This window comes from Dromiciops gliroides, chromosome 2 (genome assembly GCF_019393635.1).
Source record: "Dromiciops gliroides isolate mDroGli1 chromosome 2, mDroGli1.pri, whole genome shotgun sequence".
Classification (NCBI taxonomy): Eukaryota; Metazoa; Chordata; class Mammalia; order Microbiotheria; family Microbiotheriidae; genus Dromiciops; species Dromiciops gliroides.
The window spans coordinates 149281343-149304166 of NC_057862.1; the positions used below are offsets into that span (position 1 = coordinate 149281343).

General features: G+C 39.9%; 1 protein-coding gene across 1 annotated transcript in view; it reads left to right on the forward strand.

The window, feature by feature from the left end:
* SLC24A1 (solute carrier family 24 member 1) overlaps positions 1–22410 on the forward strand; it is a 41063-nt gene extending 18653 nt beyond the window's left edge. Inside the window, exons 4-9 of the mRNA XM_043980462.1 lie at positions 6586–6689; positions 11847–12558; positions 12589–12959; positions 19936–20025; positions 21134–21300; positions 22161–22410. Coding sequence (XP_043836397.1) covers positions 6586–6689; positions 11847–12558; positions 12589–12959; positions 19936–20025; positions 21134–21300; positions 22161–22410 — 1694 coding nt within the window. The remainder of the gene's footprint in view (positions 1–6585; positions 6690–11846; positions 12559–12588; positions 12960–19935; positions 20026–21133; positions 21301–22160) is intronic.
* Positions 22411–22824: the final 414 nt, after the last annotated feature.

A 22824-nucleotide genomic window follows, 5' to 3' on the forward strand; every position in this document is an offset into this window, starting at 1 on the left:
TGTTGCTGTTACTGTGTACAATGTTCTGGTTCTCACTTCACTCAGCATCAGTTCATGTAAATCTTTTCAGGTTTTTCTGAAATCCATCATTTTTCATAGCACAAAAGTATTCCATTGCATTCATATACCACGATTTGTTCAGCCATTCCCCAATTGATGGGCAAGGGATGAGGGATTGAAGATTGGACTTACCATGGAACATAACCAGGAAAGTAATCATCTTTCTCCAAGGAACACCTGATTTATTATTATTATTAGTGAAATAATCCAGAGGTAGGAGACATAGAATCATGGCGGTATTGAGCAGTCAAAGGAGTAGTGGATTTTAGAGTCAGAAGATCTGGACCAGGAGCCTGGGCCCTGTCACTCTGAGTGGGATGTTGGGCAAGTGACTTCTTTATTCCAGTCTCAGTTTTCTCATTTGTAAAATGAAGGGAGAGGGAACAGTGGATGAAAATCTTTTAGGTCCCTTCTGACTCTAAACCCATAATCCTTAGGCGGCAGGATATTGCTTTGGGAGCCCTATCTCATGGATTCCTCTGAACTCCTCCTGAGTCAGACACCAGCCACCAGGGCCCATGCTTTCTTCTATGGACATACTCACCTCCAACAATACAGAATTTCATGAGTAGTTGAGGTTACAAAATGCTGCTGGTCAAACTTCTGGAAATGATGAGGCTTTCATATTTTAGCTAGGATGGTCCTCAAACACTCAGACAACATAAAACAGGCCTTACTGGCCTATACAAGTCATCTTTTTAGTGTGGTACAGTAGGTGGAATGCCACACCTGGAGTCATGAAGGTCTGTTTTAGAATCCTCCTGCCTCAGACATATATTCAGTGTGCAACCATAGGCAAGCCAATTAACTACTCTCAGTTTTCCTCATCTGTAAAGTGGGTAATATATGTAGAGCACTTTTATTTTATTTTATTTTATTTTTTGCCTGGCAATGAGGGTTAAGTGACTTGCCCAGGGTCACACAGCTAGTAAGTGTCAAGTGTCTGAAGCCGGATTTGAACTCAAGTCCTCCTGAACCCAGGGCTGCTGCTTTATCCACTGTGCCACCTAGCTGCCCCAATATCAATGCATTTTTGAAAGAAGCTCAAACCTAAGGCATAGATTCTTCCCTGAAAATCTCTAAGGGAGAAGCTATATTGGTAGTGAAAAGTCCAAGTGCTAGCTTCATTTTTTTTTTTAAAAGGCCAAATATCAGTTTCTGAACTCAGAGTCAATGTATTTATATTGGAGGGAGAAGGGAGTGGGGTGGGAGAGCCAGACTCAGGATCATGGTTCTTTCATGGGATTCTTGTTTAATTCCATGGCAAATAAAGACCCTCTGGGATTCTATGCCAGAGTTATCTGGGAACATGAAGCCCTTGTCCTCAGGCCACAGTCTGGAATGGCATGGCCTCTCTTGCCAGGGTCACTGACATGGTCTAGTGAAGAGCTTAGTTGTCTTAACTGGATTATAGGATGTACAGGCCAGGGAGAGGTCAGAGGGGATTGAGACTAAGGAGGTGAATCTCACAAAACAGGACTGAGAAAAGGGACTTGGAGAGAAACAACATCAGATTGCCAGAAGGAAATGAGGTGGAGGCCTTGAAGTGAGTTCCAACTCCAAAGAGGCAGACTGGTCTCTTGGTAGAGACAGCTCTGAATCTGCCTGTGGTGTAGGTGGTGGGGAAGGGGGAAAACTGGAGGAGGAAAGACAAAGGAGGTAGAGTTGCTTTGTCCTTTGATGTCACACACTATTGCAAAATCTTGAGTTCTAATGTAATTCCTGCCTCCCCTTCCTCTTGTTGGATTTTACCTACTGGAAAGAGTTTCTTCATTAGCTTCACTTCAGGGCTGTAGTTTACAGAAAACTTCTTTCAGATGGCTAGATGTTTTTGCTACTTCAAATTTTAGGTATGACCTACAGCCATTATTAGCAGCTAATAACCCATAAATACAACATGCAGAGAAAAGACAAGCTAATCTCTGAACTGTTTACTCTAAAGCAAATACCAGCTTTTGGCACTCTTCATGAATTAATAAGTTCTGAGGTCTCTCCCCTATCCAATGCCTCCACCATGTTCGGGCCAAAGTAATTTTCCTTAAGTGCTAATCTGTCTGTGTGGCTTTCCTATTCAAACAACTGCAGTGGCTGCTTGTTGTCACTAGAATAAAATGTCAACTCCTCGGTTTAATTTTCAAAGCCCTTTAAAATATGGCCCTAATCTATTTTTTCAACATTAGCTCCCGTTTCATACTCTGTGATCTAAACAAACTGACCTTCTCTCTGTTCCTCACACATGACACCCCAACACCAATCTCCATGCCTTTGCATTGACCATTCACATTCATTTCATTACATTTATAAAATTCATAAAATCCATAAAATTCAAAAATTATTTATTTCATTAAATATTTCCCAATTACATGTAAAATAATTTAAAACAATTATTTAAAAACATTTTGAGTTCCAAATTTTCTTCCTCCTCCTTGAGAAGGCAAGCAATTTTTTATATTGGTTATGTGTAGTCATGCAAAACATATTTCCCTCTTAGTCATGTTGCAAAAGAAAACACAAACAAAATAGAACATTAAAAATAAATAAAGTAGGGGCAGCTAGGTGGCGCAGTGGATAGAGCACCGGCCCTGGATTCAGGAGTACCTGAGTTCAAATCCGGCCTCAGACACTTAACACTTACTAGCTGTGTGACCCTGGGCAAGTCACTTAACCCCAATTGCCTCACTAAAAAAAAAATTTCTTTAAAAATAAATAAAGTAAAAAATATGCTTTAGTCTGCATTCAGAGTTCAGTTCTATCTCTGGAGGTAGAGAGCATTTTTCATCATAGGTCCTTTGGAATTATATTGATTAGAGTAACTAAATCTTCCACAGTTGACCATCCTTATAATATTGATGTTACTGTGTACAGTGTTCTTCTGCTCACTTCACTTTTCATGAATTCATGTAAGTTGAAGCACCATATTTTTCATAAATACTTTCCTGTATACCACCAACTTCTATTGGCCTCTTTCCTAAACACTGTATTTAAATTAACTACATTGTACTTAACCATTTTTTATTTATACTATATATATTTATACATATACGTGTTGTTTTATTTTTTGTATTTGTGTCCCTAGCACCAAGTACAGTGCTTGGTACATTGCTGGACTTTAAAAAATATTTTTTGATTGATTGAAATTATTCTTCTGAAAACTGTTGCTTCATATCCTTTAATTTATTACCTAGTGGAGAATGTCCTTTGTTCTCATATATTTGCATTGATTTCCTACATATCTTGACTACGAGACATTAATCAGAAATAATTGCTGAAAAGATTTCTCTGTGCCCCCCCCAATTAACTAGTTCTAGCTGCATTGATTTGATTCATGCAAAAGACTTCAAATTTTTATGTAATCAAAATTGTCCATTTTATCTTCTATGATCAGTTAACTTGTTTAGTTAATAATTCTCTTTCTACTTATATTTGTACAAAGGAAACTTCTGTCCTCTATTTTTTTTAAGATTATATGCCCTTTTATATTTAGGTTATGTATCTTTTTTGTAAGCACTTATTGTGGTATATGGTATAAAATGCTAGTCTAAACCTAGTTTCTGCCAAATTACTTTTTATTTTTCTCTGGGTTCCTTTCTTAAGGTCACCTTGATCTCAGTAGGGGTTTCTGTAGTTTCAACTCTTATTTGTACACAAATTTCACGCCTCTCCTAGACTGTGCATACTCCTTGAGAATAGAGACTATGCACATAAGAGATGTTTAATAAGTCTTTCTGATAGAATTGAAACACAGTCTAGCCACAAGTACTCACATTTCTTTTTTAATGTTTGTAAGATGTTTATATCATAACAATCCTGTTTTTACTTACCTATGTGCATGTTGTATTTTTTTTCAATAGAATGTAATTTTTTTTCCAGGGCAATTGGGGTTAAGTGACTTGCCCAGGGTCACACAGCTAGTAAGTCTCAAGTGTCTGAGGCTGGATTTGAACTCAGGTCTTCCTGAATCCAGGGTTGGTGCTCTATCCACTGCGCCACCTAGCTGCCCCGATAGAATATAATTTCCTTGAGGGCAGGGACTTATTTTTTGTCTTTTTGTGTCTAATTACTATGTTCCAAGAACTTAATAAATGCTTATTGAATAGAAGTGGAGGCTGGTAGTACATGTATTGGCCAGTCCCATTATTCTCATTTCAACATTCCATATTCCTGCTAGACACTTTCAGTTTCAGTCTGAGGGATGCCTTTAGTCCTGCCTACTGCCAGGGTAGTGACATACTCTGAACCTAATAACTGGTCAAGTTCGTAGTGCTATGAGATTGGGCCTACTTATGGCTGTGGACCTACATTGGGTCCTCATACCTATTTCCCCACCCCTGGCCCTAACCCCAACTTTTAAAGTTTTGAACACCAAGACTTGGCTCACTGGGTTTTGACACATTAATTCATTTACTTAATATGTATTCATAATAATAACTACTGTTATGCTAGAGTCAGGTCCTAAAGGCTCAAGAGAGCTGATTGTTAAATTTTGAGCATGATCATTTATACCTCCAAAATCAGCAAATGCTACATATCAGGCTTGATTTATTACTTTGCTGGTTGTCTAGGCTTCAGAAAATGATGTAGAAAAGTTTATTAATGTGGATTAAATTTTTAAGTGTGTTGTACATATATATATATTTTCCAGAGAGTTGGTTGTTAAACATTTACCAGAAAACTCCTAATAACAACTGATGTTTTTCTACTACTTAATACAGTGACATAAGGCTCTGGGAGGGGAACTCTTTCCATTTAGGCAGGTTATAACTAATCTAAGGCTTAACAGAAAAGTCCTAGGGAGTTATCAGAGGTACATAGAGGTTAAGTGATTTATCCATAGCTAATGTGTCAAAGGTGGGACTCGAATCCATGTTTTCCAATTCCAAATCTAGCACTCTATCCATTAAGCCATAGGACTTGGTAGTTACTTGGATATGAGAAATGAGGAAGATGGAGAACTCAAAGAGGAATGATTTATGAGCATGGGAGGCCAGATCAATTGTGATGCCTAGAGAGATGTAGTGAAATTAAGGAAGGAGCAGGTTTCAGTGGAAAGAAAACAAAGTAGGTTTTAAACATATTACATTTAAGATGTTAGTGGGACATACAGGTGGACACATACTATGTGTAATGGAAAATTTGGGTCAAGAAATATAGACTTATGAGTCTTTTGCTTAGAGGTAGTACTTGATATTGTCAGTGGAGAGAGAATAAAGAGAGCAGAGAATAGACTCAAGGACAAAATGTTGGGAAACATTCAGAAGTGAGCGAGAAGACAAAGTTGTTAATAGGTGGTAATTAAAGTCTGATTGGATGGATGGTGATGGATGTTTTGAAATTAGAACTGATAGGACGTGGGGCAGCTAGGTGGTGCAGTGGATAGAGCACCGGCCCTGGAGTCAGGAGTACCTGAGTTCAAACCTGGCCTCAGACACTTAATACTTACTAGCTGTGTGACCCTGGGCAAGTCACTTAACCCCAATTGCCTCACTAAAAAAAAAAAAAAAAAGAACTGATAGGACTTGGTTTGTCACTTGGAATGAGAAATGAGTATATGAAGAAGACATGGTTAGAGAAATAGGAGGAGAACCGAGAGAATGTCTCTGAGGCCAAGGGAAAAGGGAGTAATCCACTAGGAGGGAGTGGCCAACTGCAGACACAAGGAGGATGAGTACTGAAAAGACACATGAGATTTGGTAATTGGGGAGGAGGGCATTGAGAAATCTTTGAAAGAATCTGTACATGAGAGCACTAGGTTTGGTCTGGGGTGGAGGCCAGATTGCAAAGAGTTGAAAAGGGAGCAAGTAGGGAAGAAATGGCATTACTGGGGATATGAGCTTCTTCTTTTTTTTTTTTTTAAAGAAGCTTGGTAAAGAAGAGGAAGAGAAAGCTGGGTTGCCAGGTTCAAGTTATCATTTCTTTCCAGGTTCTAGTTATATAACATTTCCCCCAGGTTTTCTTTGCTGACTGGCTTAGATTTACTTGGTTCCCTTTCCCCCAGGAAGTGCTATTACAGAATCTAATCAAGTCAATTTTACAAAATTAGAAATACTTAAAACATGACATAATAGCAACAGACCCTTTGTCTTCTCTGACAATTGGTGGAATTGACCATCTTCCTCCATTGCTTTTCCTCAACCCTTTTCACAAGGTTAAGGGGGTTAAGGGGGCTGGGATGGGGTGGGATGGTCAGAAAGATCTTTTTCTGGGACTTTTGGTCTTCCCCTGCTCTACTCATTACCTATTATAGCCTCTACTGGAATCAGGCTAAAACTGCTGTATGCAAGACAAGCTGAAATCTGTGGTTTCCTAACTGGTCTCTAGCTTGGGGAGGCCCAAGAAGAAGGATGACGATTGGTCAATTGATTTTTCATGGTTTCACATTCCACATGAGATAGAATCCCTGAGGGAAGCCCTGGAATGTCTAGGCAGGAACCCAGAGTCTGCCCTGGGGTTGCCCAAACTCTCCCCATTCTTTCAGCTGCTCCGCACCATGCAAACCTGTGTCCTTTCACATTTTGTCCTTTAAAGTAGAAGAACCTGCAGAGCCCGATGAGGTTCCACCAGTCAAAGTTTCTCCAGCCTCTGCTGTGCACACTGCCAAAGATCATGATGAGCCAACCCCTGATGGGCAGGTATGGTTGGGCCCACACGTGCCACATAGTTGCATTAGGAGGTAGACCCATAGCAATAGAAATTTCAAGCTGGAAGGGACCTTAGAGATGATCAAAGTCCAACCCTTTCACTTTTCAGTTGAGGAAACAAGTCCTAGAGGGATTACTCAAATGATTTGTCCAAAGTCCCATAGCTAGTTAAGAGGGAGGATGTCATTAAAAGGTCTCGCCTTGAAGCCAGGAAAACCAGGAGGTGCAACTTCTGGCTTGTTCTGGCTGTGTGACCCTGGGCAAATCACTTAACCTCTCACTGCGCTAGGAAACTCTCCCAAAAAGGTGCTGACCCTCATTAGTAGAGAAGGTTTTCTCTCCTTCGAGTTCCCTATATCAATGACATCACACATCTAATTGCTATTCCCATCTCACAACTAGCTAGCGTCAGAATCTGGATTAGAACCCAGTTTTCAGTGTTCATTCTATTCTGGAAGGTTGCTTCAATCACCTTTGTGATGTGATTTGAGGGATGAAGGCTTCCCTGGACCAGATCTCACCCACTGATGCTTAAAATCAGGAATTCTTTTTCCCCCCTTTTTAGGAGTTCTTAATCTAGGGTCCAAGACCTTGCTTTTAAAAAGATTGATAAATATATATATATGTTTATATATATATATATATATATTTACTTTGTAATCTTCTGTATTTTATTTTATGCATTGAAAAGCATTATTTTGAGGAAGAGGTCCATAGGTTTCACCAGCTTGCCAAAGGAGTCCTTCACACACACACACACACACACACACACACACACACACACACACACACACACACACACCACCCTTAAGAAATCCTACCCTACATTCTCTTTTAAAATGTAATTGTGCCAGGGAAGGATTAATATATGAATCCATAACTCCTTAGTGTTAATGAATTTGTTAGATCTTTTGTTCTAGGACCAGCCAGACCTTGAGCAATGAGGCTCAATTCCTAGAGAGGGATTTTGGGGAGGAAGGTCTGGAGATGGTATCTACTTCATCATTTTGCACATGGCTGGCTTTGGGCATAGAGACACAATTAGAGACTTGTTGCTGGTCAGCCCCTCAGAAGAGTGACTATTAGACTTAGAGACAGGGAATCTTAGAGTAGAAAGGGACCTTAATAACTAGCAAAGTCCAACCCCCTCATTTTAGACTTGGCAGAGGAAGAGGAAGGGGTGTCTTCCTTACTCCATCTCCCTGTTGATATATGTTGTGAGTACAGGAATTAGAGGTTGGAAGTTGAGGATGGTGCTGGTGGAGGGCGAAGAAAGGGTTTGGGCATTGGGGAGGCTGGGAAGGTATTGGGATCACAGTTAATAATGACAGGTAATAATGTCATCAGTGGAGGCAGGATGTGTGTAGCCAGGATAAGATTTAAACTCAGACCCCTGGCCCCTGACTCCAGACACTGGTTTTTTACCACTGTACCAGAACCTTGCTTGGAGATGCCTCTGGAGTCATTGTGTCTTTAGATGGAGATGTGAGGATTGTGCTGTTTTGTCTTGTCTTCCTAACAGGAGGAAGGACTCTACTCACTGGCCTGGAGTCAGTTTGTAGGCTCTTGCCATTTTTTTCTTTCTATCCTTGAGTCCATCCCCTTTCACTAAAATTTGATCCCAAGAAGTGTTTAATCATGGTAAGTGACCCTGGGTTTTGATGGCTGTGGAATCAAGCTTGGGCAGGTCCTACCAAGTTGGAAAATTTCCCGAGCATGGGTCCACATCATCTGCCTGTTCTTCAAGATCCAGCCGAACTCTGAAAGACTCATCTCATTCTTGGCCATAGTCGCCTTTAAAGATCATCTGCTAAATTGCTGAGGAATTTTTTGATCTGCATTGGTCAAGGGAGAAACCACACTCATGCCCCCAAAGTCATGGATCCTTGAGGCATTGCAGAGAGTACACTGAGCACATTGTCATAGTGCCCCATGGCTCCGCTTCCACCACTTTGTGTGCCACTTTGACAGTACTTGGGATCTCTCTCATCCTCACTGGCCTATGACTAATTAGAACAGTCATTATGAGAAAATACCTCAAAAAGGAAAGAATTAGTCATCACAGCTAAATTCAGCTTGCTACTGACACATTTTCACCTCTTCGGGAGCCCTTGAGACCAGAGGGGTGCTCTGACCACCTTGCCTAGGTGAGAAAAGGTTAAAGAACTTTACAATGCAACAAAAGGAAAAATAGAACAAAACAGGGAAACGGACTCAGTGAATTTACAGTAAAAAGAAGGCTTAGCAACAGATCGAATGGCTCGACTGTAATAATTATGGGACACCTAGTGTTTGTTTCTATTCTGTTCTCTCCATTCTGCCTCTCACTTCCCTTTGTAGCTATCCTATTGAGTCACTCTTGAATCTTTCTACAACCAATGACTTCTCATGTATTGTTGTTTCTGTCTCCACAACCATCTCTTGGCATTGGATGCCTTTACTCACCTAGCTATCACCCTAATTCAGGTCCTCATCGCCTCTTGCCTGGATGATTGCAGTGTTTCCTAATGGGTCTCTCTGCCTCTAGTCTCTCTTCTCCAATCCATCCAGTTGCCAGAGTAATCTACCTAGTACGTGGTTCTGATTCCATTGCCAATCTACTTGAATGTCTTTGGAAGCATCCTATTGCTTCTAGGATAAAGTATCTGGTATCTTCAACTTGACATTTAAAGCCTACTACACTCTGGATCCAAAATCACCCTCCATCTTCATTTCATATTACTTCTCTTTTTAGAATCTATGATTCAGTGAAACTGAATGGCCAATTCTCAAACTATGCTTCCCATCTCTTGCCCTCATTCATTTGTAGAAGTCATCTTCCATGCCTGGAATGCATCCCTCATATCTCCCTCTCAAAATTCTTATCTTCCTTCAAGGCTCAACTAGCTAGTGGAGAAGTAAATAGAGCACCACACCTGGAGTCAGGAAGGCCTGAGTTCACATCCATCATCAGACACTTACTAGTTATGTTACCCTGGGAAAATCCCTTAGCCCTATTTACCTCAGTTTCCTTATCTGTAAAATGAGGTGGAGAAGGAAATGGCAAACTACTTCAGTATCTTTGCCAAGAAAACCCTGAATGGGGTCACAAAGAGTTGGATGCTACTGAAAATGACTGGAAAAACCTTCCTGAAGCCTTTCTTGATCTTTCTCAGTTGTTGAGGATCTTTCCCTCCTCAAACTACCTTGAATTTAGGTATTTGGGCACGTTATATATTCTTCTCCTCTTTGGTAGCTTAAGAGTAGGGATTGTTTGCTTTTTTTGTTTTTGTTTTTGTTTGTTTGTTTGCGGGGCTTTGGGGGTTAAGTGACTTGCCCAGGGTCACACAGCTAGTAAGTGTCAAGTGACTGAGGCTGGATTTGAACTCAGGTCCTCCTGAATCCAGGGCCGGTGCTTTATCCACTGTGCCACCTAGCTGCCCCGATTGTTTGCTTTTTTAAATCTTTGAGTCAGTCCCAAGGTCTTAGTAGAGTACCTTGCACATAGTAGATGCTTAGACAATATTTGTTGAATTTGTTGGCCCTCAAGATTTCTTCACTGAGCTTCAGGTTTTCCCAAACTGGCCTCTTCCATCTCTCTGGGAGGGACTTATAGTCCTGATTCCTGGAAGTTCTAATCTTGTTCACTTTTCTGAAATATTTAGCTACGTCTTTTAAAAAAATTAATTGATATATGTTTGTTTTAATGTCATCTAAATTTTGCCGACGTATTCCTCGATTGCCATCCCTTATAGAAAAGAATCTAAAAACATGGAAAAAAATAGTTCAGCAAAACAAACCAACAGGTCAACCAAGTTTAACATTATGTGTAAGGTTTTATATCCATAGCCTATTTCTGGAAAGAAGGGAGGGAAGCACATTCTCATATCTCTTCTCTAAAGCCAACCTTGGTCATTATAATTCCACAGCATTCATCTTTTACTTTTGTGGTTCTATTTACATTATTGTAGTCATCATGTATATTGTTCTCCTAGTTACTTCACTTTTGGAGTGATTTGTATAAGTCTTCCCAAATTTCACATCTACCATTTCTTATAGCACAGTAATACCCCATTACATTCACATACCATAATTGATTCCCCAATTGATGTGCTTAGTTTTCAGTGCTTTGTTACTACAGAAAAAGTCATCAGCAAACTCTTAGACAGGTTATGCACTTATGTTGAAACTATAAGTCCAAACTTCCTTTCTGGCCTAGCCTTGATAGTGGCCATGTGGTCTCAGTACTGTCATTTTGGGCAGCCTATCTGCGTGACAACAGCTCTTTCTTGTTCCCAAAAGTAAATTGCATTTTCTTCTTCAGAGCTTCCACCTTCAATGGACCATCTGCCAAGAGCCTGAGGGGTGCCTCTAGTCCTCAGCTCATTTGCAGAGTTGGCATGACCAACAGGTCCCAAGCCCAATGACTGATCAAGCTTTTCCAAAATCAGGTGACTACTGTGTTCCTCCTTGATGGCATCCCACTCAAGCACTTCTCTCAGGGCAGTGGGTTGCTTTTCAAAAACCTCTTTTATGATTCTAAAACATCTGATTTTAAAAATGTATGGTAGCATTAGACAATTCCCAATAGAAAGAGAAAGATCTTTCCCTCTCAAACTTAATGGTTGTTCTAAACAGACAATTTCCACTTCTCTTCCCATTCTTATTCAACGGATCCTCTACCTACCCCTGTTAATATTTTATTATATAGTGTCTCTTTTAAATACATGTGATCACATTTATTTATTAGCACCAGAGCATCAGTCTTAGGCTGAGCCACCAGGTGGCAGGACTACCCCCCTTCTACCACAGCAAGATACATATTCTCAAAATGATTCCATTAGCATATATTTACTACTCAGTTAATATTTGTTGATTGACTACGTATACGCCTAATATGAGATTTCAAAAAATAAGACATATTAGAATGATAGAATGTCAGAGCTGGAGGAACCTTAGAGATCATTTAGCCCAAACCCTTTATGTTACTTGTGAAGAAACAGAAGATGATGTGGGGGGAAAAACTTGGAAAAGAGACCAGGTTGCTATTAATATTGACTTTAAAATGACAAATGAAGTCCCATAAGGGCAGAAATGGTGGGTGCTTGGGGATTTTAATGTGTTAATTCAGGTCTCAAAGCCAATGTCTATGTTGATTTTGATTTGCAGGAGGGTCCAGATGCTGGAGCAAATGATAAAGGTGAAGATGAAGTTGCAGGCGAAGGTGAAGCTCTAGGTGAAAATGAAGATGATTCTGAGGATGAAACTAGAGGTGTAGAGGAAGTTGAAAACCAAGCAGTAGAAAATAATGAAGATGAAGGTCAAGGTGAAACCAAAGGTGAAGATGAACCCCAAGGTCAAGATGAAGATGAAACTCAAGGTGAAGGTGAAGGTGAAGGTGATGCTGAGGATGAAACCAGAGTTCTGGAGGAAGTTGAAAACCAAGCAGTAGAAAATATTGAAGTTGAAGGTCAAGGTGAAACCAAATGGGAAGATGAACCTGAAGGTCTGGACAAAGGTGAAACTCAGGGTGAAGATGAAGGTGAAATCCAAGGGGCAGATGATGCTGAAATTGAAGGGGAAGGTGAAACTCAAGGTCAAGGTACAGAGGAAGGTGATGAGAAGGGTGAAGAAGACCATGGAGAGGGAGGTGCAGGGGAAGGTGCAGCAAGAGATGAAGAAGGTGTAGAAGGTGAAGAAGAAGGTACAGGAGGAGGCACAGAGGAAGGTGAAGAAGGTAGAGAAGATGGAGAAGGTGAAGAAGAAGGTGTAAAGGAAGGTGAAGAAGGTGGAGAAGGTGAAGAAGAAGGTGTAAAGGAAGGTGAAGAAGGTGGAGAAGTTGAAGAAGAAGGTGTAAAGGAAGGTGAAGAAGGTGGAGAAAGTGAAGAAGAAGGTACAGGAGGAGGAGCAGAGGAAGGTGAAGAAGGTAGAGAAGATGGAGGTGAAGAAGAAGGTGTAAAGGAAGGTGAAGAAGGTGGAGAAAGTGAAGAAGAAGGTACAGGAGGAGGAGCAGAGGAAGGTGAAGAAGGTAGAGAAGATGGAGGTGAAGAAGAAGGTGTAAAGGAAGGTGAAGAAGGTGGAGAAGGTGAAGAAGAAGAAGAAGAAGGTGATGATGACAGTGAAGATGAGGATGAGGAAGAAGATGAAGAGGAAGAAGATGAAGAAAATGAGGAGCCTCTGTCACTAGAATGGCCTGAAACAAGGAGTAAGCAGGCCATTTACCTCTTCCTTTTACCCATCGTGTTCCCTCTGTGGCTGACGGTTCCAGATGTCAGGAAACCGGTAAGATATTCTGTGCCTGTACTCCTGTCCCTTAGGGAGGTATTATGAGAGTTTTCAAGTTTCCTGAGAGGCAGAGAGTAGATGTATCCACCCATGTCTGTGGGCAGAGGATTTAAAATTCTGAAGCTGAAATAAGGTCAGGATTCAAAATTGATTGAAATTATGGATTCGACTTTGGAGGCCCCATAACACAGGAAAAGAAATCCCTTTAAACAAAAGCCTGACTGAGTATGACTTAAATATGCTTTAGGCAGGAATGAGGAGACATGGGATGTTGCTCTGGATCCAAGAGTGATAAGATTGTAAACCTGTGCCTTGGTTTTCCTATTGGTAAAATGGGGGAAATGCCATTTCTCTCTCTCTATTTCACAGAGTTATTGAGAAGATAAGATGAAATCATACAGTAATTTGAAAGTGCTTAGAAAATCACAGCATAATGCTATTATTAGTAATAATAGTTAATCCTACTCTTCTATAGTTCCAGATAATATTATGGTGCAGTGGAAAAAGTCCAGGAGTGAGGAAAACCTGGGTTCCATTTTTTTTTTTTTTTGCAGGGCAATGGGGGTTAAGTGACTTGCCCAAGGTCACACAGCCAGTAAGTGTCAAGTGTCTGAGGCCGGATTTGAACTCAGGTACTCCAGGGCCGGTGTGTTATCCACTGTGCCACCTAGCTGCCCCTGGGTTCCAGTTTTGCAACTAATTACTGTGTGACCTTGGGCAAGTCACAACTTTTCTGCTTCCTTATAGTTCAAATGGAGAAAATAATGTTTTCTATCTTTAGCTAATAAAAATACTGTGAAGATCAATGAGACGCATTGAAAAGTATCAAGTATTTTATACATTTGGTATTTATTATTATGACTACCAGCTCTTTAAACAAATAATGCTTTTAGGGTATATTTCCATTGATGGAACAATTGGGTCAGAGGGCATGATTATTTTGCAACTATTGGATTGATCTCTAAAAAGATTCCACAGATCTCTAGTTCCACCAGCAAATTTTTGGGATACATGCTCCTCTACAATCCTACTAGAATTGAGTTTCATTTCTTTTGATTATATTTACCAGTTTGATGGGTGTGACATTTTATCTCAAAGTTGTATTAATTTGCCTAACTTTGATTAGTGAGATTGAACATTTTTAAACTGATTGGTCACTGTTTTATTTTCTCTTTTAAAAATTGTCTTTTTATAGCCTTTGACCATTTATTCATTGTAGACTAGGAATTAACACTGTGCCCTTTTAACAGCATCTTATGCATTTTAAATCACATTTTTGTCTTTCATATTTATGATAAATATTTTTCTTTTAATATAATTTTTGTTCTATAGAATTTTTCTATTGTTATATAGACAAGAACATGTACTCTACCAAATATTTCCTTCCATTTGTTGAATTGAAGAAATCCTTCTCTCCTCCACAACTGAGAGAAAACTTTGTTCTATGTTCATCTTTTTATCACTTCTTAATGTCTAAGTCTTCCATGCAAATATAATTCAATGGGATCTATGTTATTAGATGTGGTTCTTAATTCTAGAGACATTTCTTTTTTTTTCTTTCTTTCTTTCTTTTTTTTTTTAGTGAGGCAATTGGGGTTAAGTGACTTGCCTAGGGTCACACAACTAGTAAGTGTCTGAGGCCGGATTTGAACTCAGGTACTACTGACTCCAGGGCTGGTGCTCTATCCACTGCTCCACCTAGCTGCCCCCTAGAGACATTTCTAAGGAGAGTTATTCAAATGGGGGAATCAGTAGTGCAGAAAATTTTCTGAAGCTTCCTTTTTGAAAGAATAACTTACTTCCTGAAAGAAACAGAGCTTTTGTCATCTCTGAAGGAGTAATATCTTAGTGAAATTTCAGCTGGACTCTGTTTCAGACTACTTTGTGGACCCAAAGAGTAGCCATCAGTGGCTCAGTGTTAGACTGGAAGAAAGCCTTCAGTGAAGTAATCTATGAATCTGTTCTTTGCCCTATTCAACATTTTTATCAATGACTTAGATAAAGATGGCATGCTTCCCAAATTTGCAGATGCTAAATCGGACTGGATAGCTAACAATTAGATCCAAAACGATCTTGTCAAATTAGAGCAATGGACCAGATCTAAGAAGATGAAATTTAATAACAATAAATGAAAAATATTATACTTGGGTTAAAAAAATCACCTTCCCAAATATAATTTAGAAGAGGTATGGCAAGACGATCATTAATATGGAGAAGATTCTGCAGTTTTATTGGACTACAAGTTCTCTATGAATATAATATATAACATGATATAATTATATGATATATAATATATAATTATATAACATACATAATGATACATAACATGTTATAATAATCTCTCAATAATATAATATGGCAGCCAGAAGAATGGGTGTGATCTTAGCCTCTGTTTGGAGAGCCCTGGTATCTGGAATTTAAGAGATGATTGCTCTACCCATTGCTTCTGGTTCTGCCTCAGTTCCTATTTGAAGTATTGCATTTGGTTTTGGGCCATAGTGAATTAGGGAGGCAGCTTGAGGATGTTTGGAGGAGTATGACCAAGATGATGAAAGGTCTTGAGAATAGGCCACATGAGGACCACTTTAAGGGACTGAAAATGCTTACCTGGGGAAGAGAAGACTTAGGGGAGACATGATAGCTGTCTTCAAGGAAGGGTTGTCAGGGCAATTGGATCAGAATCCTGCTTAGGGACAAATTAGAAGCAATGGGTAGAAGATGAAAAGAGGAATATTTAAGCTCAATATAAGAAAATACTTTTAAAAATATTTTTCTTTCTTTTTTTTTTGAGAGGCAGTGAGGGTTAAGTGATTTGCCCAGGGTCACACAGCTAGTAAGTGTGAAGTGTCTGAGGCTGGATTTGAACTCAGGCCCTTTTGAATCCAGGACCGGTGCTTTATCCACTGTGCCACCTAGCTGCCCCAAAATATTTTTATTTCACTAAATATTTCCTAACTACATATAAAATAATTTTCAAACAATCATTTAAAAAAATTTTGAGTTCCAAATTCTCTTCCTTCTCTCCCCTTTCCTTGAGAAGGCAAGCACTTTGATTTCAATTATACACATGAGGGCATGCAAGACATGTTTCCATATTAGATGTGTTGCAAAAGAAAACACAAAATAAAATAATAAAAAGAAAGAAAGTTTTAAAAGTATGCTTCATTGTCTTGATCAGAGTATCTAAGACTTTCAGAGTTGATCATCACACAATGTTGCTGTTACTGTGTAAAATAGTCTCCTGATTCTGCTCACTTTACTTTGCATGAGTTCATAAAAGTCTTCACAGATTTTTTTTGAAACCATCCTGCTCTTCAGGGAAACATTTTCTCATTATTAGAGCTGTTCAAAAATGCAATTGGTTGTCTTAGGAGGTAGTGGATTCCTTCTTGCTACAGGTCTTATAATCGAAGGCTGGAACCTGTTAGACTGTGGCATTCTCCATTCACAAGTGTGCCTTGACATCAGCTTTTGATAATGGGGTTCCAGTCAGATATATTTAGTTACTTAGCCCACATCTCTCCCTTGTGAAGGAATGGACAATGTAGCTTGGTTTGGAAATGACTGATGACCAAGGTTCCATACTATCATGTTTTTAAAGGAAGGCCCCCGTTCCTCTGAGAAAGCTGTAGGATGGAGAAATGGGAATTTTCTCCAAAATAGGATTGGTTGGGCAAGCTCAGCTGTAGTCTCTTTCTGCCTCCCACTTGCCAACTGATATTGCACATCCTCATCCCTTGCCTCTCCCATGATGGATTTGTAGGTTGGCCCCACCAAGAAGATCAGATCAGGAGGTGAGTACGGTGTGCCCTCCAACTCTGAGCCCCAAGCAGTTAATCCAAAGGCCCAAGGCTACAGCTCTGAATACTGACTGGGTGCAATGTACCCGTTGGTTTTAGTGGGGAGTGCATGGTAGAGAGTATGGCAAAACTCATTTCATATAGCTAATGAGATTTGTTACAGAAAAATAGAAATACTGTACCATTTATCTCCCCCAACATGAAGCTTTTATATAGATTAGACATTTGATATTAGAGATTAAAAAAAAAAAGAGTATCCCCTTGGAGGCAGGCCCCATATCACATACCCTGAGTTAGTATTTTATTTTATTTTTTTGTGGGGTGATGAGAGTTAAGTGACTTGCCCAGGGTCACACAGCTAGTAAATGCCAAGTGTTTGAGGCCAGATTTGAACTCAGGTCCTCCTGAATCCAGGGCCAGTGCTTTATCCACTCCACCACCAAGCTGTCCCTCTGAGTTAGTATTAAGCATGTTACCTGTTCCATCTCTGTCTCCCTCCCTGCCCTCTACCAAGCTAGGAAACTAATTATAAAGATCTGACACCAGTCATAGGTCACTCTTGGTCATGGAGATTTATCTGGATGGTCCCCAAAGAATTGTGAGATCATAGATCTAGAGTTGAAAAAAACAACCTCCAAGGCCATCCAGTCTGACTCCCTCATTTTACAGAGGAAGAAACAGGTCCTTACCCAAAGTCACACATGGGAGTGAGTTTTAAAGACAGGGTTGGTTTGAACACAGAGATCTCATGGTACCGTGGAACATGATAGATTGGAGTGAGGGCCTGAGATCAAATCCTAGCTCTGTCCTTAACTTCCTGTGTGACCTTGGGCAAGTTACTTCTTGAGCCTCTGTTTCCTCATGTGTAATCAGTTATCATTCCAGTACCAGTATATACCAAGGTAATTATTACTTAGGAAATGGCTGAGAGCAATTTATTAATATAGTGGCATCTTGTCTAAATAAGAATTTAGACAGACTGGTTCATACTTTGGAGAATTCATGGTAATAAAGGCATTTTCATCGGTAGAAAATATCAAAATGTGTGGTAGAATTCACATTACTCCCCCTTGTCTGTGGACAGAGAGTTCTTTGGAAATAGGCATTTCTCTAACACGAGTGAGTTGCTTAAGGATTCTGAAAAGAAATAAGTTGACTGGAAAGCCCTGAAAAGCATTTAGAACTGAGGTTGGATGGGTCAGTCTTGATGTTGAAGAAGCTGCTATCAAGGGGTTTGTAGAAGCAAAGGCTAAATGAGAAAACAATTGCTGTAATCATACTCTTGTATCTGGTTCGAGAGGAGACTAGGATTACACAAAAAGACTGATGAAATTGATTTTAGGTTTCCCTTGGGCAGTGGCAAAACCCAAGGTAGGTCTTAGCTTTTTTATGGCATGGTGATGATTTTTTTTGGTGACTGTGACAGTTTGTTGTAACATCTCCAAAGACAGAAGATGCAATGCCCCCATTATTGTATTATTCTCCTTACCTCCCATTACCCTTATGGTTAGTGGAAAAATAAGACACCTTTGGTCTACATGGCCTAAAAATTTACTTTGTACATTGGACATCTGCTATATATAATACCTACTTGGTAAGTTTGGGTTATGATAGAATGATTTGTATGCTTTAATTCACTATGACCAGTAAGCATACTATATTATTCTGTGCCCCCAAAGCTCTCTCTCTAACCTCCCAAGGAGTCTACAGGGAAAATATTACATTCAGATGATGAAGAAAATAGGGGAAAATTCCAAAGAACTCTTTTGGTTCCCAGGTGGTTTGGAAATTAAGGAAAACTCAAGGCTCTCTTATTATGTTGAAAATGAAGGTTCAGAAGGAATAATGAAATTTTTGCTATGATGTTTCATGTGGGGTTTTTCTTTTTTTGGAGGGGGTAAGAACATAGAGAATTTCATATTTTGTTCTTTCAAATTAAATTCGAGACATTTAATTTGTGTGGTTATGAGCATTCCAAAACTCCAACTAAAGGTTTTTAGGAGGATAAAATTTGCTTTAAAATGTTTTCCTTGTCACTCTTTCTTTTAAAATCACAAAGTCCATTTGTGGCTAGGTATCTATTGAAGATCTGTTTGTGGTCTTCCTTTTAAGAGGACAAGATGTATCATGCCCTAGTATTCTAGGGGGCAGACTTAGAAAAGAAGCTTCAACTCGCAATGTCTGTCTTTGGGTATTTACTTGGCATAGGTGCTGGGAGCTTGAGAATCTAGGGGATGAGCACAATAGAGCTTTCCTTTCATCACTGTTTCATAGTTGTGATTTTTTCTTTTTCTTTCTTTTTTTGGTGGGGCAATGAAGGTTAAGTGACTTGCCCAGGGTCACACAACTAGTAAGTATCAAGTGTCTGAGGTCAGATTTGAACTCAGGTCCTCCTGAATCCAGGGCTAGTACTTTGTCCACTGTGCCACCTAGCTGCCCCCACAGTTGGGACTTTTTCAAAGCAATACTGAGTATACAACACGAAGCATCATTTTATGGGCTATAAAGTCCAGCGTACATTTTCCCCCGTTTAATACTGAAGAGAGTTCTTTCCTGCACTTAAAAAAGTCACTTCTGAACTTTTTTTTTTTAGTTTTTGTTGATTTTTGTTGGTTGTTTAAAACTAGCATTATATCGTGCTGCTGGTAGATGTTGTTTGTTGTTAGACTCTTGGCTTCACAAATTTGGTAATAAAAAATAACTTAAAAATGGCAAAGACCAGATGATCTTTCACTGGGAACATTATAGAAAGGATTTTTGGTCAGGTAAGTTTTGAACCACATGGCCTGCAGGGTCCCTTCCAATGTGAAGATTCACATATGTCGGGGCAGGTAGGTGACGCAGTGGATACAGCACCGGCCCTGGAGTCAGGAGTACCTGAGTTCAAATCCGGCCTCAGACACTTAACACTTGCTGGCTGTGTGACCCTGGGCAAGTCACTTAAGCCCAATTGCCTCACTAAAAAAAAACAAAAACAAAAAACAAACAAACAAAAAAAGATTCACATATGTTTTGAGTCCTAGCAAAATACCTTGTCCCTCCCCTGTCGAGTAGTCATTGCTAAAGATGTTGGTAACTTTTGATCCAAATGGCTTAGTCTTTCCACTAAGACCCCAAGACTGAAACTCTCTTGTGAAATTGTTTCACTTATTTTTCTAAAAACTTTCCAACAGGAATCTAAGAAGTTCTTTGTGATCACGTTTCTGGGCTCCATCCTGTGGATAGCCATGTTCTCATACCTCATGGTGTGGTGGGCTCACCAGGTTAGTAAACAGAATCTCTAGCACTATTTTCTTTTCCTGTTCAAATTTTTCCTGCATATAGCCAGGGCTGGCACATCTGTGTGGTTTTCAGGACCCAAATGATTTTTTTCTAAATTTCATTATTTTCTCTGAACACTTGAAAATAAAATTGTCTCCACTCACAATGTACTTTTCAGATGAGAACTATCGATTTTCTTACCTAGGAAGTATCCTGATCCTTTCAGCTAGGTAGCACAGTGGATAGAGCACTAGGCCTGGAGTCAGGAAGACTCATCATCTCCCTGAGCTCAAATCCAGCCTCAGATACTTACTCATTGTGTGACCCTGGGTAAGTCACTTAACCCTGTTTGCCTGTTTCTTCTGTAAAATGAGCCGGAGAAAAGAAATGACAAACCATTCTAGTATCTTTGCCAAGAAAACCCCAAATGGGGGTCATGAAGAGTTGAACATGACTGAAAATGAACAATAAGGCCATTTCACAGTATTTGTGGTACAGTGGAAAGAGCACTGGTTCTGATGCTAAAGGACCTGGGTTCAAATCCCACTTCTGATGCTTAGTTCCTGTGTGACTTTAGGTAAGTCACTTAATCTCCCCAGGGTCTTAGTTTCTTCATCTATAAAATGAAAGGCTTGGAGTAGATGTCCCCCCAAGTTCCTTTCTAGATCTACATCTATGCTTCTAGACAGAATAACTGTCACTGGTTATTGTTGCTGCCATCATGAAATTGGTCAGTGGACATATGGAGATGGTGTGCAGGTCTGAAGCATGGAGAGCCCATTATAAAGAGAGTAGACTTCTCTGATGTCCTGAGGAGACTCCTTCCCCTCTCTCTGAGATCTGATTGGCAATGAGGTGCCATTCCTTTCTCCCCTGCCCCCATCCATCCCTTATAAATGCTGAGGGAATGAGCTAGGATGTCCTTCTACCTTGGGCTTTAAGCTCCAGGAGGGCGTGGATCATATATCATTTATCTTCAGATCCCCACAGAGCTCAGCACATAAGAAGTGCTGAATGTCCATGCCAAAAGCTTTAAAGATGTCCTCATTTCTTTAAGCAAGATGTAGACAGGGTTTGTTTCCAATACTTAACTACTCTTTTTTTCACTAGGTTGGGGAAACAATTGGAATTTCTGAAGAGATTATGGGTTTGACAATCCTAGCAGCAGGCACTTCAATCCCTGATCTCATTACAAGTGTTATTGTTGCCAGGAAAGGCCTAGGAGACATGGCTGTGTCCAGCTCAGTGGGCAGCAACATATTTGACATCACTGTGGGGTAAGTAGAAATCTCATTTTTCAAGTTGGATTAAGAAAGAATAAAAAAACCCCAATATTTTGTCTCTGGCACAATAGAATTCAGCCCTCTATTTTCTGCTGTGTTCATTTTAAAAAGAGGTATTTGCATTATTGTGTTATACAAGGTAATAAAATAATCTTACATTGTTTTTCTGGAACACGGCAGATTGCAGAACTAAAATGCTGTCTGAAATAGAATCGATTAGAATTTACAAATGGATTGAAAAGTGAGGTCCATTAAATTCCATTACTGAATATGCTCAAACCCTCAGCTCATTGATTTCTGAGTTCAGCAGAGGAGCCCTCAATGCAATCTCAGTTCCTGATCCTCCTCTGTTTTTGAATGACTGCCAGTTGCAAGGCACCAGATTGCATTTCTAGTGAACAATCAGCATTTTCATATCCTAAGACCACTTACACACACACACACACACACACATATACACAGTCCCCCTCACCCCCCTTTTTTTCTGATCTAGCAGCATATCATCTGAATAAGTCACATTTGGTAGTCTTTGGATAATTGAGGGTTGCCGAAAGGCTCTGGTAGATTGGGAGAAAAAAAAGGAGGCTAAGATTGATGGGTGTGAAGAAATCTTTTGTGGCTTTCTTTGTACAGAGAAAATGAAATCAGGCAATGAGTTGTATTTTAAATGTCAGTGTGACATAAGGGCAACAGCACTGAACTTAAGGGACAGAAAAATGTGGGTTCAAGACCTGGCTCCTTGTGAACCTGGGAAGTTTTACACTTCCCTATGTCTTGTCTTATTCATGTTCCTAGAACATCACACTATGTATTCATCCATAAGCCTTCCCCCCCCTCCTGCTTTTGTCTTTCAGTTTGCCAGTTCCTTGGTTTCTCTTCTCTCTCTTCAATGAGCTACAGCCTGTTCCAGTGAGCAGCAATGGCTTGTTCTGTGCAATTGTTTTGCTCTTTCTCATGCTCCTGTTTGTGATCTCTTCGATTGCATCCTGTAAATGGAGGATGAACAAAATCCTAGGATTTACCATGTTTCTCCTTTACTTCATATTCTTGATTGTCAGTGTAATGTTAGAAGATCGAATCATATCCTGTCCCATCTCCATCTGAGTCAGTTTTGAGGCTGCTGCCATTGAATGAAGAATAAATGAACACATGACATACCTCCGTGGATCGCTGTTATTTCTCGAAGGATGAACTCCACCCATGGGGTTGTTGCTTGAGAGGGTGTCTGGGAGTTTTGACAGTAAGCAATGTCAGGAACCGAAGGCCTGATGGTGACTTGGTTTCATATTAGCCTGATGGAATATTCTTCCTTGAGGGGGCTCTCCCCCAGACCTCATGCTCCATAGGCAACATACTAAGGCTGTACAGGTGTCACTGATATTAGAGAATTTATTCTTTTCTAAATGAGGTGAAAGGGGGTATTGAAGATAGCCTTCACCATTACACTATTCCCTGGCCATATCTGAGGAACCCCTGGAGCCTCCTAATTTCACACGTCTTCTTTAGGGTCTAAACCAA